Genomic DNA, 19,040 nt, shown 5'->3' with positions numbered 1-19,040 from the left:
TTATGAACATAAAATATTAATCTATAATAAATTGAATAAGTATTAATTAAATAAAAAATTAATGATTAGTTCAAAAAAATCAATGTGCCTTATAACAAAGTTAGGCTTATAAAAAGATTTCTTATAAATTTACATTTATAAGAAAAAGTAAAATTTATATAATGTTATTTATGAATGTAAATTTTTTAATAATATGACTTTTAATAAATAAATAGAAATAATTTGTACATATTTTACATTAGATATTTTTTAAAATATATTTATTTATAATATAATATTTTATATTTTCAATAATTATAGTACATATATATATTACTTGATAATAAAATAAAAATATAAATAAAATAAATTAAATTTATCATTTACTAATTTTTTAATATTTTTTTCATATACATTATTTGTATAAATATTAATTATTATTTTTTTTTGTATAATTTTTATAAATTTCTAATCTGTAATCTATTATAAAATATTTAATATGCTTTACTTTGTTTAACAATATAAAATTTCATTGAAAATGAAACATTAATTTTGTATATATTATATATATACAATATAATTTAATTTTTTTTATATAATAAATGTTTCGAATTATTAATATTTAGAAATATTAGAAATAAGTTTTACTGATGTATATAAAAAATATATTTGCTGAACATAGGCATAATGATTAGTTACAAATATAATAACAAACAGTATTAAATATAATAAATAAATATAATTTAATAAATGATCGATATATTTTATTATTTTTTGTACATAAAATTTTAATAAAATATATATTACATAAATACATATATTTCTTGCATACACATTTAATTCATCCATCTTTATAAATTAATAAAATTTAATACTTTGAACATATTATATTGCAAGAAATAAAAACTTAATATTAAATATATAATTTATTTTATTAGTTATTACAGATATAATAAAAACTAAAACTATTTAGAATAGAAGTAACAAGTATTTACAAATAAATCTTCCATTATATGATATTCATATATGTTTATAAAATATTTAGTTATTGAATTTTATAAAAATAAATTTTAATAAATATATATTCTGTTAATAAGTAATTTATAAGAAACAAAATATTATAAAAATTTTATAAATAAAAATATATAATTTATTAAAATTTTTATTCATTAATTTATATTAACTGAAAATGTTGGTGCATCATCCAATGATAAATCTGTACATCCTACATCTAAAAGAGGGAGATCCATTCGTTTACGTCTTCGTTCACATTTTGGACAAGGTTTACTAGCATTTAAACATTCTGCATGAAATACTGCATTGCAGGCTCCACACTAAAATCATATAAATATAATAAATTATCATATTGAATTTTACTCGTTATTAACTTTTATAATTATTATAAAAATATTCACTTACTCTGTATGTAGTTCCCATATCAAAAGGATAGATTACTTTTGGATTATTGCAAATTTCACATATAAAACCTTTTTGACTGCAAAGCCAACAATTTATAACATGATTTCGTGCAAATTCTACTACATTTTGTAGTTGTTGCGCGAGAATTCCATTAGAGATATCATAAAGATCAGAAACAGAATATTGATGAACATGTTCGTACAAATAATCTCTAGGTGTGACCTTTTTTTGTAAAGATTCAATTATAGGTTCACGACATGTAAATAAATAAGCTCTCAATAGATTTAATTGAATTCTTAATGATTGTAATTGAGCCATAGTATCTACAGCCATATAAATTCGTGGATTTAAAATTTTAAGATCTAATAATGTAGGACAATCTTGCAAATATGCTGCTGCCTTATTAGAAACAGGATAACATTTTAAATCCCAATTATATACTACTCGTGATGGAATAAGATATTCATTTTGTGACATACAATTTGAACAATAATAATTACTAGAGAAAGAGCAAACATATGCTTTTGAGAAAGTCATACCAATTGCATGTCCACATTCAAAACAACTATAATTTTGTACATCTAAACCTTTTTCTCTGGGAAGTTTCCCCAATTGTTCATCAAAATTTATTGTAATCTGTAATCAAAGCAAGAAATATTATATTTTAAATATTTAGGATTAAAACAAAATGCAATACAAATAAAAACAATTATACCTTATTTTCTGATCGAACTTTAGTTTCATCACTAGATTGTTGCTTTTTTGGATATTTTTTTAAAAATTCTTGAAGATCTGGAACAGATGAATTTCCAACAGTGTGATAGCTTTGAATGATTGCATCATATGTAGGTCCATCACCTGGAGTACGAGGTGCATTTGTCCCAGAATCATGAGACATTACGGATGAAGTTAAAGAAGATTCACAATCTTCAAATGATGTAGACCATCCTAATCTACCAATTAATGAGTTTCCTACTGTAGGTGCACCAATATCATGTGAAGTTTCATGATTTTGCACAATATTTTCAATTGGTGAATCTTCAACATCATTACACATATTAATTTCTGTATCATTTTTTCCATTATTTAAAATTGTATGTTCTATTTCTTGTTCTTTTAATAAATCTTTCTCTTCTTCTTCTTCTTCTTTTAATGGTGGAGTATCTCTCGAATTATTTATTAATTGATCTGTACCAATGTTGTTTGATTTTTTATTAGCTAATATAATTTTTAAAGCTTCATCCTCTGTTATAGAAACCATATTATTAAGAGCAGATTGTGATGAATTAAATGAACCTAAACTACCAATTGAACTAGCAGTTTCAACTTCATCAAAATTGTCACTGTCTGTTATTTCTGTAGTTATTGTTTTTGCAATATCTACTGCACTAAATATTGGACAAGATTTCATTGGTGGTGACCATATGCCTGCTAATAGAAGAGGAGTATTCGACCAAAAGTTTAATAAGCTACTATTACATGCAAGTTCAAAACATATGTGATCTAAACTTTCAATTAATCTCTGTGCAACTTCCACAAGATCTGTATCTCTAATGAATGCAGATCGATTATAATATGGTTTTAAAGCTGAATTATCTCTTTTAATAGCACCAAAGTAACTAGCTAAAAGACCTTCGTTTAAAGCTAATCGTATCCAAGCTCTGCAATATCCAACTTCTGTGGTAAGTTGACTTAATGTTTGTATTTGAGCTATGATTTGTCGATGAGAGAACACTAACAATGGACCCCAAAAACTTGGTTGTGGCACTGCATTGAAGTCTGGACCACTTAGAACTTCTGTTACTCGATTTAGAAGGCTGTCTTTTAAACCGTGTAAAAAGATAGCTTCCAAAACAGAACATAGGGTCATACTTTCGTCGCAATTGCCAATTGTATTGTTTTCTTCTATTCCTGATGCACCTTGCATTTCCATCACGCAAATATTTAATTGCTTTTGCAGTGATTCTCTGATTAAGACAATTCTGTTGTTTGTCATTGAATTGACAGTTTTCAAAAATGAATTCATCTTTTTGAATTTGATATTCTACAATAGTCGTGTTACAATTTCTTTCTTTAAGCATCTTCGCGATTATAATAGAAAAAAGTAAAATTTAGAAGGTAATTTGATGGAATCATTAACCGCACTATTACGACGTAGTACGTATTACGTAAATTATGTTGGTATAATTCGAACATTACGCTGATACTGACAAAGAAACAAGGAAGTACTGTCAGAAGAAATATGAATCACACTCCGATAAGAATGGCACGCGAACTTCGAACCAGTAATAATCCATGTCAACGTTATCTCCTTGATGAATATGTAAGAAATAGGATACACCAAACAAAACAAACAATTTAAAAATCTAATTTCGTAAACGTAAAAAATTTTAAACACTGCTATAAATTGATGAAAATTGTGCTTTTAATTATAACAATATCTTGGTATTTTCTCACACTTAAAATATTTCTTTGTTTCTTCTAGATTATGAATCAGCAACATTTATATTCGAACTTTTCTTTAACAGTAGTACATATCAAAACGATAGATTGCGCTGTGATATATATATGGACCAATGTATCAGCAGGTGGTGACTTAATGATATGTGAAAACGTATTGAAAATTATAATATAAATATAAATCTAAATCTAAAGTTATTTGAATTAAATCATTACTTAATACATTGATATTAAAATATCTTTAATAAAAGAAATTTTTAATTAAAAAAATTCTTAATATAAAAAAGGTAAAGTTATTTAATATTATTATAAATTAATACAAAATAATTTTTTTATAAAATTATTAAATTATATTAAAATTATTTTTATAAAATAATTTAACTTAAATTTTATTTATATTCTTATTGATTAATTTCTTGGTTATTTTTTAAAAATTTATTTTTTTAAAAATATTATTTTTAATTTAAGATAATTATTTTGAATTTTTTACTTTTTATTATTTTATAAAACATAATTTTATAATTTTTCAATTTAAGTTATCTTTTAAAAAAATATTAAATTTTGAAATATTATATAAATGAACTAATATTTTGAATAATACTAAAAAAATGAATTGATATAATATAAATTATCATATATTAAATTTAAGATTAAATATTTTTTTGCATTTAAATGCAAAATGCATTTAAAAAATTACTAATAACATGTTAACATGATAATTATGATTGTTAAAATTGAATTAAAATATAATTATTAAAATATATTAATAGTAGTATACAGAAAAAATAAAAATATTTAAAATAATATTAATATAAATTTTAAAAAGATATATTTTTAATAAATAATTAAAATTAATATAATAGATTACCAATTAAATATTAATAATTATACTTATAATTTTAATTATATATAATTATAATTTTTATAATAAATAGTATACACACACCTGTAGTACATAACATACATATATATTTTTTAATAAATAAAACTTATATAATAAAAAATATAATAAAAAAAAATAAAAATAAGATTTATATATTTACAATTATATAAATATTTAAAAATTATAAATATATTAAATATTCAATATATTTTTTAATATTTTATATTTTTATTGATGTTATTATTGATGATTTTATTGATGATATTATTTGATGTTATAATATTGAATAATATTGAATTTTACATAAAAAAATTTTTAAGTAACAATATTTTTTAATATAATATTTTTTAATTTCAATATTTTATATAATATTTAGATATTAAAGAAATGTATAAATATATTTTTTATTTAATTTTGTTAGTGCATTTATCTATTTTATTTTATTTTAGTAATTAAACATATGTTTTTGAACATAGTGAATAAGATATTTTTTAATTATGTAAATAATATATTTTTATAATTATGTATTATGTAAATTCGTTTTATATAATTTCTTATTAAATTTCAAACTATCGATAATTTTTATATACAAATTATATATTATTTCTTGACTTAGAGTATATAGTATATAGAGTATATAGTAGTATATAGAGTATATATTAGAGTATATAGTATAGTATAATATATGTAATTATATTGTAGTAAAAAAACCTCGTTAAATATATATCTGTATTGAAATATAAATTTAACGCTTTAAAACAAAATTATAATTTTGTAACGTTTAAAATAAAAATATTTTAGTTAGTTTTTTAATTTATCTATTCCTTTATTTAGCAACAAAATTTAAATTATTTAATATTATAAAAAAAAGATAATAAATAGAATGTTTGACAAACAAAATTAAAAAAAATTAACAAAATTTAAATATATTTTATTATATTTTATATTATATTATATTTTATTATATTATATTTTATTATATTATATTTTTTTTATTGAATTTTTTTTATTGAAAATATATTTAAAAAAGTTTCAATTGAAAATTTCAAATTAATTTTTATAATATATAATTAGTTTTTTTTATAGAAGTCTTACCAAAAATCTTCATTGTATTTGATCGCACTACTTACTATACTACTTATTTTTCTGTCGTTGAAGTAAATTTCTGAAATATCAAACAAATATTAAATAGTCATAGAAGGAAACCAATTTAGGAAATAGATGACAGTTGCTTTAGATTCTATAAGCAAGTTTTCTTTGCTATTAAGTTTTCTTTCTTTACTGTTCCTATATTTAGATATGCACTTAGCGCATCTCAAATGTTGGAACAGGTATACCTTGTGTGAATGACCGAATACGTATGATAGGACGATGCGTGTTCTCCGTTTGACGATGGTAGGATTCTGGTATGGAAAAGAAGAGAGATAGAGGGGTAACAGAACAAGCGGGAAGAAGTAAGCAGATTTAACACGAGGACAACGAAGCAAATAGTAGAATCAGGGCCGTAGCATTCTATCGATTATTGTCTTATTACTATTTATATATTTTCAATAATTAATCCTTAGTAATATTATATAATGTAAATTTTATATATCGGTATATCTAGCATTTTTTAAGTTTTATTTATCTTGTTACCTTATTTTATTACAATTTGATATATTATTATATTATCTTATTTATATTCTATTAATTTGATTAATGTTTAAATTAAAGTAAAAGATTTTATTAAATTATTTTTTTCTTTTTATTAGCAAATAAAATACTGATTTTAGAGAACTACATTATTATTATTGTTATATGTACATATATTTTGCGTATATTATAATATGCTGTTAACAATTTTTTGTTTGCATATATATAGATTTATTATAGATGTATTTATTATAATGTTTTGTAATATATGTGAAATATTTTGCTTTCAAAATATTAATAATATATTGTTTAATTTTATTTTTATATAATGTTTCGAGAAAGCTTCAGGAAATGTTAAAAGAAATTAAAAAGTATCGAATAATGTATCTAATAATGTAAATTATCATGAGAATGAATATATATATTTTAAATTTAAATAACTTCCTTCCTGCAAGTAAAATAATATATTGATGTTCGCATTTCCTTTCTACACAACATTGAAAACAATATCTCTCAGCATTTTCTCACAATTTACCGCTGTATAGAAACCATCATGCCATTTTATCAAAATGTATCTAAAATTGAGAAAATAAATACTATAAAAAAAATATTTTCTTATTTTATTGAAATATTATACTTATAATCAAATATAATTCTAATATTGTAAAAAGATTTATATAAAAACGTATCTTTACTTTAAATTTTTTATTAAATATAATATAATTAAACACATATATAAGAAATTTGAACTTTATTAATTCAAGATATTTCTATAACAATTTTTTTTTTATCTTTGTTATAAATATTGAAAATTTATGAATATTTCTTTTGATTGTCTAATTTTAAATATTATAAAAACAATATATTTTATTAATAATATTTTATTAATAGTAATTTAAGTAAACATATTTATGAATAGTAATGTTTTCTTTTTTACTGCATTTAAGATATTTCATTAAATGCGAAAATGTATAAATGCAAGAAACAAAATTTTATGATTATAATATATATTGGAAGAAAAATGTCAAAGCAACTAGGTTTTATCGACGGCACTGAGAGCTCAGGTGGCGGTAGTAGTGGGGAGGATAGAGACCGAGGGTGTTGGGTCGTTCGGTTGGTGCGCGCGGAACAGTGACGATTCGACTGGTCAAGCGGTTGGGGTTTATGAGCATTGCTGATACGTCGGTGATAAGAGAACGCGTGCGTTTTGTTTCAATAACAACATTCTGCATTTATAAGCGTTCTCGAATGCTGTTTTACGATCTCACATTTGGAATTTGGACAGAGATTTGTTCGTCTTATAAAGAAAGAGTTGTTTCAAAGCGTATTTAATGTCGTGACGCTGTTATCGAACGATTTCGAAGTGCACATGTGTCATGGATGTCAAGAAGTAGGCGTCGTCTGTGCTAAATGCCAAAATCAAATATAACATGACATCCCGCGAAACGACGGAATGTAACATCATAGTGTATAAGTTAGCGAAAAAACGTGTTGCAGAAAAAGGAGTAGAGAATCAATGTTACATACGCTATTCAGGGTGCGCTGAATAATTGATTTCCTGAAACAAAGTACAAATATCTTATAGACGCTATCTGAAGCTGTCGCTAAATGAATCTAGAGTTAGAGATGTTACCTTCGAACACGCTCGAGGTAGAAGTCGGGAGTTCATCGTCTCCAAGAGGATATGATACGACAAGTAAAAGTTTCCTCCTGGAGACGATGCCCGGTGACTTGCATACCGAAACAGCAGCTTGCCGTTTCTTAGAGGGAGAGGTCGTTGCTCGATGTCAGGAAGAAAGCAATGAGACGACTAAAACTATACCAGAATCAGAATATTCGAAAAAGAAGATTGAATCAGCTGGTAGTAGCAGATCCATCAGTGATCACCCGTGTCAAAGTTTTTCGAAGGTTTCCACATCTCTGCAAAGCCTCGTACGTCGAAAAAGTCGTAAACACGGCGCATCCTCATTACCTTTAGACGTAGAACTCTCGACGTATTCTCTGCATCCTAGTTGTCTTATTGAACCACCGAAAGAAAGCAATGTTAATGGATATAGAAACGACGAAGAAGCCGTTTGTACCACACGTACATCCACGCTTATTTACGCTTCTTCCATGCAATTATCATCTAGGGGTGACAACAATGTGCAGGATACTACCTCGCTGACGAACAACGTCGCGACTGTCACTACGACCGCTGGCACTAATAACCTTACTTCTTCGGTCAGTGGAAGTCGTCTCAGTAATACCGCTACGTCTTTGATAAGGACTACCAGCGTGATCACGGCAGGACCGTCCACGTCTTCCTGGAACAATTCCGCGGAGGAGGAGTTGGATTACGTTGTTGATCCGGTTCAAGGAAACGCTTATTACAAGGGACAACTTCTTGGGAAGGTAAGAAACAGACAAAAAAAAAAAGACAAGCACTTATTGATTTTTTTTTCTCTAATTTTAGAATATAACTTTTTCGTCATATTTTATTTCTTTATTTTTTCTTTTGATTTTATAATCTTATAACGATAATACATTAAAGTTAATTATTTATAACTTTAAGATTATATTTAATGAAAAATGGCCAAATAGTTAATTTATATTCAATAAGATAATAAAATAATTCATCTTGTAATATGAAATTAAAATTATGTTTCGATATATTCGATATATAAATATATATCTAATTCTGTTTTATTTTTAATTTATATCACGAGTGATTTGATATTTTAACACTTAATAATTAATATCAAAATAAATTCTTTTATTTCTAATTATAATTATTTTTTATTTTATTTTTTAGAAAAGTGATTATAATTAAAAAAATTTTATATAATATCTTGATGTATATTAATATCTTCTATTATATAATATATTAAGTTATGATATCGTTAATAATTTTTTAATATAATTAAATCGTATATAAAAATTATAATAGAAAAAATTAATATTTTCGAAGATATGTATTTTATATTTTATGAAAAGATATTAAGATATAAAAATTATATAGAATGTAAATATATAATATCAATTATTCATCTTCCAATCTAAAAAAAAAATCTATATTTTATAAATACATATGTATATCATTATATAAAACACTCCAATTAATATAATAATATATATTTCAGTTTTGATGAAATTAGAAAAAAGATATATTTTGTAATATTTTATAAATTATTATACTGTAGCATTAATTTTCTCTGCAAAAATATTGAAATGTTCACAAGATATAATTATTCGATTATAAAATACGATTGAAAATTCAATATTCTATCTATTATATTTTTTTTAAACTTACTATGATTACAATATTTCAATATTATATAATTCTTAAAATTTTCCATTATGTTATTTAATTGTTTAGCATGTTAACATTAGATTATCGCATTTTTTTTTTACATTATTTATATGAATTTCACATTCTTATATATATTATTATTTTATCTTATTTGAATCTAATTTATTTTATATTTAACTAATTCTTTTTAAAATTAATTATTAATAATTATGATGTAATGTAAAACGCATATTATCTAATTTTTTAATATTCCTAAAACAAATAATTATTTTTCCTTTTTATTATTATTATATTATTAAAATATTTATTTTATTTTATCTTATAAATTTTATTTACAAAGAAAGATTACTTTAAGAAAAATTACGCGAGAAATTTTGTTTGATAAAAAAAAAAAATAAATTTTGCAAACATGCAAATTATAAATTTTGCATAATGAACCTTATATTTTGGAAATAGAGATTTTTCAAATCAAGTTTTTTCTTCTGATATTTAAATCTTTTTTTTGTTAATGTGCTAAAAATTAATAAGGTTCATTATGCAAAATTTGTTAGAGATCCCGTTTTTCGAAAGGAGAATAACATCTGCAGTATGAATACTGTAAGATTATTAAAGTATTAACATATATGTGTACATTCACGTTCGAAAATCTCTAAAAATTTAAAAATGTTTTTTATTTAAAAAAAAATTTTATTATTTGCTATATTATGAACTTTAATTTTATGCAAAATTTAAATCTGCAATAATATATAGAATTTTTCCAAAACAATTGATTCTCAATTATGATATCATATCAAATTTATTGTAGATATAAAACTCGTATAATTTTTTTTCGAATATATAATTATACAGTTTAAAAATAGATATTAGAAGAATATAGTGATAAAAATTTTCTTAAAAATTTTTGTTTGATATAAATATGCAAGACACATGGAAAAATCCATTCAATGAATCGAAAAGATAACGTGTCATTGTTGGATTAATAAAATATTTATTATATTATATTTTTTTTATCGTTATGTAACATCAAATTAATATATAATTAATGTATAATTATTTATTTCCAATTTTGAAGCAAATAAACATATTATAGTATATATTATAAAGCAAAATTTTAAATTATTAAATATTGTAAAAAATATTCTCAGTTGAAATTATATTTAAAATATGAGAAAAATGATGAAAATGATGATGATTTTACACGCTCAAAGAGATTTTTCGAAAAACTATCGAAAAAATAAAAATTTGCTCTATATAAACTCATTATATTCTGTATATATACAGATAAACTTTAAAATTAAAATTAGAATTTTTTGAATTTAATTGAATTTCTTTATTAAATAATGTAGTGTAGACTTTTTTGATCAATTGTGAGTATATACATTGAGTATAATAACTATTTAATTTATTTTTTATAATTTTAAAAAAAATGAGAGATCATTAAAGATAATTTAAAGAAATAAAAATAAATAATATTATACATATAGTTTGTAAACAAAATAAGACGTAGATGTTTAAAAACAGCTAGGAAATTGTATGATTTCACGTCAAAATATACGTGTATACATATTTTGAACCTTGACATTGTTTAATAACACTGTAATGTGTAACATTCGTTGTTAGTCACTCATTTAAATTGATATGTGGTTTGATATTATGATTAGTAGTTATTTACGTCTGCTACTTGCTCTAATTATTATGAAAGTTTTACGTTCAACATTTATAGTTTTTCTTTTATCAAATGACATACATTTATAGATTTAAGAGATTAATTTTAAATAATCTTGAAATTGTTTATTTATATTTAACAAGAAGGAAGAAAGATAGAAGACATATTTTTTTATAATTTATAAATATTGCTTTCAAAATTCAAAATGTAATTGCAATTAATATTAAATACGTGAGTAATATTTGATTGATAATAAATTTACATTAGTAATTTACATTATTTTAATAAATACTTTTCATGATTATTCATGTCATTAAAAATTAATATTTTTGAAAATATTTTTTTTCTTTGACAAAAGTTTTGAATATGAAATAAAACTTTGATTGACTATATCTAATCATTATCGTTATTTTTTATGTTTATTATTAACATATCATTTAATGATATTTCCATTTTATTGAATATTAATTTTAAAAATATTTTTAAAGAAAATGTTTCATTATACTTAGTTGTGTGATTCTAATTGATTTTGTTCGATAATTTATAGCAGTAAGCAATATGGCTCGTTTTTCGAACTTAATCGAATTCTTAATGTTTAAAAGAAGAAAATATAGGAAGTGAATCACTTGCTCCTAGTTTTCGCATTCCAAGAATTCTAATGTGAAACGTACGGGGAACATTTTGTCATCATAGCGGAGTCTGTTTCTGAGAAATGTAACAAACAAAGAACCGTGGGAAAAGAAGATATCTATCAATTTGAGATAATTGTCTGGTTTTTTATGATATATATCAAAGAAATTTAATTAATTTAATTGTGAAATTCATCGATGTTTTTGGTCTTGAAATTATCTCTAAATATAAAAATCATATATATCATATAGTAAATACGATTAATCAATAATGAGTTACTAATATTTGTCCTTAGTTTGATTCAATTTTCTGTTTCTATTATTATATCTATAAAATTTTTTCACCTGATTATATAAAATAAAATAGATAATTTAATTAAATAATTTAATATATTTTAGTTAATGAAAATTCATTTCACACATTGTTATTTTTATCTTTAGATGTACGTTTTAAATACGTTAATTAAATCAATATACAATTAGATGAATTATATAATTTAAAAGTGAAAACTTAAAACTGATTCCTGATTTCATCCACGATAAACGCAAAATAATATAAAACCGATGGATTGTTTATAAATTTTTACTTTAATTAAAATTTATGATGACGTTTTTAATAAAATTAATAATTAGACAAATATTTATTATATTATACTTTCAAATTTAAAATTCAGTTTCTCTTGATCTATGAGAATTACAACATATACATAAAAACAGCAAATTCCTATTTTAATTGCATTTATGATTCGATTATAGTGTATTTATCATAATAAAATTATGCCCCTTTGTAAATTTATTACACATAATGGTGATTATGATATAATTTACATAGAATACATATAATTTTATCATATTAACTTTGAAAACGTTTCAGGAACTTATACTTTAGAAAACATTAAAGCAAGTTAGAATTTAAGCCTCTTAATAAATGGGCAGTTAAAATAGAATTGTCACGTTCATTTAGCATGCACAACACACTTGTGAAGTAAATCTCGTAAGATTTGAGCTTGTTAAAATATTTAGTCCAGACAATAGATATCAAATGAATATGAAACCATTATTCAAAGCAGAAAATATTATTTAACCTTTTAACATATTCCATCTATAAAGCATCGAGAAATGATAAATTAATATAATGTATTTCTTTATAATAACGTCGAATTGATTATTTTTTAAATTGAATATTTTATATTGAATAATTTTTTATATTGAAATATTTACTAAAGTTAATAGAGATATAAAATTTATTTATTTAATGCACAATAAGCAATAAATTAAATAATGGTAATGAATAAATATCGTAAAGATATTTGTAGGACAATGTAGAAATTATTTAAATTTGTTTATTTATGTTTATACTCGTAATAAAATCAATCGAATACAATGGCTTGTTATTAAGAGTAAATTGTTACGCTCGAATATTTTTGCGTTATTAAATTTCACGCTATTTAATTTATCGCCTGTATGCAATAAAAATAAACTTGAAATATTATTTTGACATTAATTACAACGAAATAAAAGTAACAATTTTTTTGTTTATTACCATTAAAAATGGATTAAATAAATAAAATTTTTATTAACTATGGAGATTGTTTTTTTTTAATTAGAAACAACCAATTTAATAATTATTACAAATATAATACAAATACAATATGTAAAGAATATAAACGTCGTATACTGTAATTAATAATCTCTCATGTATCATGTAGTATACATATATAAAATATTTCAAACATTCTAAGATTGTGCAAAAAGGTTAAAAATTATCTTATCTTTGTAAACACGAAAATTTGTATAACATTCTATTGCTCTATATAAAACGAAAGTATTGAAAACGTTTACGGAAAAAAGAATTTCCAAGCTTCCGAATATAGGCGGTAATATTATTTATGTAACGCGATCAGAGTGATTTCGCGACATTTGGCAAGCGAAATCTGGTAAAGAGATTCCAAAAATATCTGAAGAGCATCGGTGAGGATCGATCGGTATCGATTCACTCGACACGACCGTAGGAAGTAAGCGTATTCTCTCTCTTCTGGCTGCGGTGAGATCGATCGGTAGCAAGATGCGACTTTGCGAGGCTTCTTGTCAACGGAAAGAGGAAAGAGAGAGATAGATTATCCGAGAGGATGTACACTCTCAAACTGTATCCTCTGCTCGAGAAAACCGGTCGTCGTTTCGTCATTCCCGATTATCCGCACCAGGTTGCTGCAGGACGTTACACCGTCTGGATTGCATTTTATGTTAGAAATCGAGCTTTCCGTTATCTCTTTGCTCTTCGACATCTCGTCGATGCTCTCGTCGAAATCTCACCTCTGATATTTTCACCTTTTTCTGCCTCTCTGCGCTCGTAATTGAATCTTTGCATCGTCGTTATCTCGATTATTTTCAACTGGCTGCTCGTATGCAAGCCACTTGTTAAAAGCCATGTCTTTTGTCCTGAATATTGAAGTAATCTGTCGTGAACAGAACAGTTTTTGTTTAATATATAATATAGATATAACAAGTGTTCTTTTTTTTTTTAATAATTTATGGAAATTTCTATCTTCTTTTTGTACATTTGTTTTCTTCGTATAAAATTAAGAAATTTTTTTACGAATTTCTTGATGATAACAATTTTTCGTTAATGTTAAATGGAATAAAAGCCAATTTGAGTAGATATTTATTAGTAATAATAACACTGTTGAATGCAAGAAGAATGATTTATTAATATTATCGAAATTTAATATTCAGAGATATTGCGGATTGCGCAGCATGGTCACTGGGTCAAAAATAACCTATATTATTATTAGATTCTATCTTCTCTAATTTTTTCTCGTAAATATTATCAAATATTATATTAATTATTTTGAATTGATAATAAATTATCAAGATAATAAAACTGGGTCATAAGTGATCCATTTAAATTTATTCAATTTTTTTTTTCGTACCATAAATGCCATATAGGTTATTGCGAATTGTTGAATCGATTAGATTAAAAATGAAACACAATTCTACACATAACACACATAAATATCACATAACAGATGTATAAAATGTTTTTTATTTATATTTTTTTTCAGACACTTATTATATGTAAGTACACAAAATATCTCTATTTATATATACGTGCATGTTCTTACAAATACAATGTCAATGACACCTTACGCCTTTCACTGATTGGCTTGTATACTATCTATGTATACATAGTGTACACGTGTGTTTTGTGTAACCACGAGGATAAGTTCAACAGATGGGTCCCTTCCTGTCCTTTCTCTGTTACTCCTTACTTGTTTCCTTCTTGTGTACTTCCCTTTTTTTTCCCTCTATATACGATTCACATGCATAAAATACGCAGTTCTCATCATTTCTATGCAAGCAGGAGTTCCTTGTGTCTATTAAATTAATTTCATAGATGCTGCTTCCCTGGGAATTCATTTTCTATTTCAAATTGTACAAAGAGCAAGGAATGTACGTGATCCAATTAAGCTCCCTATAATTTTCTATCTATGTTATCTTGAACTGTCGCAGTGTCGTTATTAATATTCTTTCTCTGGGCACTATTATTCGATAATAAAATGCGTTATTAAAGAGCATTAATATATGTATCGTATATACTTTACATAATGCTAGATGCAATTAAGCGGTCGATTAAATATTGCTTTATAATTAAGATGGAATTTTTTAGCGCATCTTGATGATAGATTTTCTCATTTTTGACTTAAAACTGTTTTTATATGGTATCAATCATATTTTGTACCATGTTATATTTTTAATATATTTATAAAGATAAATGATTTGAAAATTTTATTGTAAATATTTATTGAAATATTTGAAATATAAACTTTAATTATAATAAGAATTTATAATCAATTTATTTTAATAATTTCTATATTAATAGGTATATTTAATCTGTTAATTTTTTTTATTAAAAGTTTGTTAAAATTAAAAATTTGTTTATGACAAATTATAATTAACGATAAAAGTAAATGTGGGATATCTTTTGTCTTATATTGAATATTTTAATTTTTATATGTAATATACACATATATGTACAATATAGATGTATATGGAAATTAATGAAAAAGAAATAAACAAATAACATTTAAATAAGTTACGTATATTATATATGATTATAGAAATTAATGTTAAATAATTAATTTAATTTGTAAAAGAAAAAGAATTAGAATAAATGCTATGCTTATTTTCATGAATTTAAGTCTTTTTAAAAAAAGTGTAAAATTTTCTAACCTATATGTAATATATTTTTCATAATTGTTTTCATAATTTGTTTCATAAATTTTATTAAAACATTCTGTAATTTTAAATAGAAAATAAGATATTAAATTATATTTATTAAATTTATTAATAAATTTAAATTTACATTAGATAAAGTAGTAATAACAAGACGATGTAATATAACAAAAATAGAGTTATTTTATTCTGATTATATCTCATTTCGTTTAATATATTAATTTACTTATAATTTAACGAATAAAATTTTTATCTGCAAATTTTCTTGATTGTTTCAGCTTTTAAAAGTGATTCTCCATAAATATATTAACATTTTATATTTATATGTAATGATATTATTTAATGTGTTTAATATCAATACAAGATATATTAATATAAGAAGTTATTGTTTGCATTAAATCTAAATAAGAAGAGAAAAGATTGAAAAATATTTGATAACTTACAAATGAGAGTTTTGATAGCCATGTTTACACAATTTTGATAATTAATGTTCCATGAGTTGTTAACCTTATATAATGATTTGACATGAACTTTGCACGAGTTTTCATGTGAATGTTTTCAATTAACATATCAGAAATAGTTTCACGTTAATATGTGTATGATAACATTAATCAATTAAATGAACCATAAAATATTTTAACAAATGAATTATCTGACATGTAACATGTAAAATTACTTTATAACGTTATATATAAAGCAATTAATATTATTAATTGATAGAATTAATAATATTTGTAATACTAAATTATATAAATGTAAAATTTCCAAATAAAATAATAAATGATGTGTATTATTTAATAATTATTACTATTAATTAAATTTATTATTAATTAAGTAAACAATATATTTTGCTAACATTGATATTTAGGGAAAGCATTTCCAATGACCTTGATATGCTATCAAAGACATTCTTCTGAGTAATCTCTAAGAATTATTCGTTATTGTTTACAAAATTATTATTTATTATTTAAATATAAAATATGAAAGAACATTCACTGATATCGTAATATTTGACATCGTAATATTTTGTTATTGTTGAATGAAAAATTCATTTCAAAATACATAGCAGAAAAGATTATCCCTAAAATATTCCAATCTAACTTGAATTATCTTTAGAATAAATTGAACTGTACTATTTTGAATTTAAGAAATTAAATTCCAGGATAGAGAATATGGCAGCAGAAATGGAATCTACTTATTTCATAAATATTTGATTATAATTAAGAATTTCAAAAATTATTCAAATTTGAAGTAACGATCACAGTGATTTGTATTGTTTCATTATTTCTGATCTTGTAAATATCAATATCTGGATTTGTGTTCTGACTGAAGTTAGAACGAGAGAATTTTTGACATGTGAAAATAAATATTTTCTTTTCATTTTTACAGACAGAATTAGAATACTCGTTTAGAAAATGTCTTATTTTTAATAATTAATGGTTTTTTAAGAAATAATGAAATTAGAAGTTTCTTAACAAAATATATAAAGGTTAAAATCATCGGAGATATCTCCATTAAATTCACTTTTGCCTTTTACTAAACAATTTTATCTTAAAAAATATATTTGTAAAAAAAAAGAAAATATTAATAATAATAAAATTATATCAATATTAATTATTTATTAATAATATTTATTTAATAATTTCATCATTACACGTTCTAATGAATATTAACATATGGAAAGATTGATATAATTTAATATCAGTATTTGCACAAAAAATTTTCAATAAAAAGATAAAAAAAAATAAAAAAATGAATATTAAAATACAAAATTGATCAAGAAATAAATTGATAAGAATGAATACACATTATAAATGTATTTAATGGTTCAATAATTAAAATATACAATTCACAAAATAAAAAAATTAGTTTAAAATATAGATAAATCGGAATTGAAAAAGTTAGAATATCTTTTCATTTTTTGAAAAATCATAAGAATCGGAAAAATGACAAAAAATTTATTTTTCTAAGAATAATAAATAATTAAACGAATGAAAGGAATGCAGATATAAAATACAACGAGAATACATAATTATATATACACATCATCATTCATATTAAATATCACATAATAAAATTAACAAATAATAAGAAAATAACAGTTTGCAGTAATGATGAAATTAAATTTTGAAATTAAAGAAAGATATTTTATTTTTACGTGAACATCAAAGTTTATATAGTAAGAATAACTCAATAACTTCTCTTTGTTCTTTCAACTAACTTGTTTTAATCTGATTAAGAACGCTAAATTAAAATCTAAAAAAGGAGAAATAAAAATAGCAGAAAAAGGAATTATATTTAAAAAAAATATATATATTAATTTATATATATTAAATATATATTAATTATTTTGTATTTTAATGCTTCACCAAAATTTTTTCTGAGAAAAAAATATTATAAACATCCACTATATTATAATTATTCACTATAGGAATTATAAATTTATTTGTAATTATAAAAATTAAATAAACCTTTAGAAACTATTTATTTATAACTATAAGAATTATAAACTATTTATTTATAATTGATAGATAGATGAAAAAAGTTCGATTAAACAAATTTTAATTCGGAACACAACATAATTAGAAAATTTCAATAAATATTATAAAAAACTAAAATTACAACAAGTAAATTCATGTGGTTATTTTTCTTGATGCACTAAAATTATTTCCTGTACTTTTTTATCGTTTCTATAATAATTAAACTTGCATTTAAATTCATATTCACATATTCACAATACAATATTCGTGCAAATTGAATATGTGAATTGAATATAATTTAAAAATAAACTACAGACGTAGTATATACATTTCTCCATTAAAATTTGAATAAGAATACTTATATTAT

The 19,040-nt window shown here is 22.4% G+C and overlaps 2 protein-coding genes and 2 long non-coding RNA genes across 5 annotated transcripts in view; 1 reads left to right on the top strand and 3 right to left on the bottom strand.

The window, feature by feature from the left end:
• Nucleotides 1–721: 721 nt before the first annotated feature.
• On the bottom strand, nt 722–3,960 carry Plekhm1 (Pleckstrin homology and RUN domain containing M1). Its single transcript, XM_003697148.4, has 3 exons — nt 2,114–3,960; nt 1,399–2,034; nt 722–1,313 (listed from the first exon to the last, which is right to left on the bottom strand). The coding sequence occupies exons 1-3, from the start codon at nt 3,422–3,424 to the stop codon at nt 1,149–1,151; spliced, it is 2,112 nt and encodes a 703-aa protein (XP_003697196.1). The 5' UTR covers nt 3,425–3,960; the 3' UTR covers nt 722–1,148.
• A 2,547-nt stretch (nt 3,961–6,507) lies between these two features.
• LOC147657570 (uncharacterized) lies at nt 6,508–8,625 on the bottom strand. The gene is made up of 2 exons (XR_015292162.1): nt 8,007–8,625; nt 6,508–7,931 (listed from the first exon to the last, which is right to left on the bottom strand). It is a non-coding gene; the product is annotated as an uncharacterized LOC147657570 (long non-coding RNA).
• LOC100870119 (serine/threonine-protein kinase PLK1) overlaps nt 7,921–19,040 on the top strand; it is a 45,981-nt gene continuing 34,861 nt past the window's right edge. For both annotated transcript variants that reach the window (XM_086908375.1, XM_086908374.1), the window contains exon 1: nt 7,921–8,767. In XM_086908375.1, coding sequence (XP_086764501.1) covers nt 7,982–8,767 — 786 coding nt within the window. In that variant the 5' untranslated portion in view covers nt 7,921–7,981. The remainder of the gene's footprint in view (nt 8,768–19,040) is intronic.
• LOC147657569 (uncharacterized) lies at nt 14,986–16,749 on the bottom strand. The gene is made up of 2 exons (XR_015292161.1): nt 16,637–16,749; nt 14,986–15,499 (listed from the first exon to the last, which is right to left on the bottom strand). It is a non-coding gene; the product is annotated as an uncharacterized LOC147657569 (long non-coding RNA).

Source organism: Apis florea, unplaced genomic scaffold, assembly GCF_048593485.1.
Source record: "Apis florea isolate Af1SG1 unplaced genomic scaffold, ASM4859348v1 contig_3078_pilon, whole genome shotgun sequence".
In the NCBI taxonomy this organism is placed as follows: domain Eukaryota; kingdom Metazoa; phylum Arthropoda; class Insecta; order Hymenoptera; family Apidae; genus Apis; species Apis florea.
This window is presented reverse-complemented; position numbering and strand designations above follow the sequence as displayed.

What these genes read in the sequence shown, in the direction of transcription:
- Plekhm1 (XM_003697148.4), bottom strand. Translation starts at nt 3,424, where the DNA reads ATGAATTCATTTTTGAAAACTGTCAATTCAATGACAAACAACAGAATT. An exon ending in AAGTTCGATCAGAAAATAAG is followed by an intron (nt 2,035 to 2,113) that starts GTATAATTGTTT and finishes CTTTGATTACAG; the next exon opens with ATTACAATAAATTTTGATGA. An exon ending in ATATGGGAACTACATACAGA is followed by an intron (nt 1,314 to 1,398) that starts GTAAGTGAATAT and finishes ATATGATTTTAG; the next exon opens with TGTGGAGCCTGCAATGCAGT.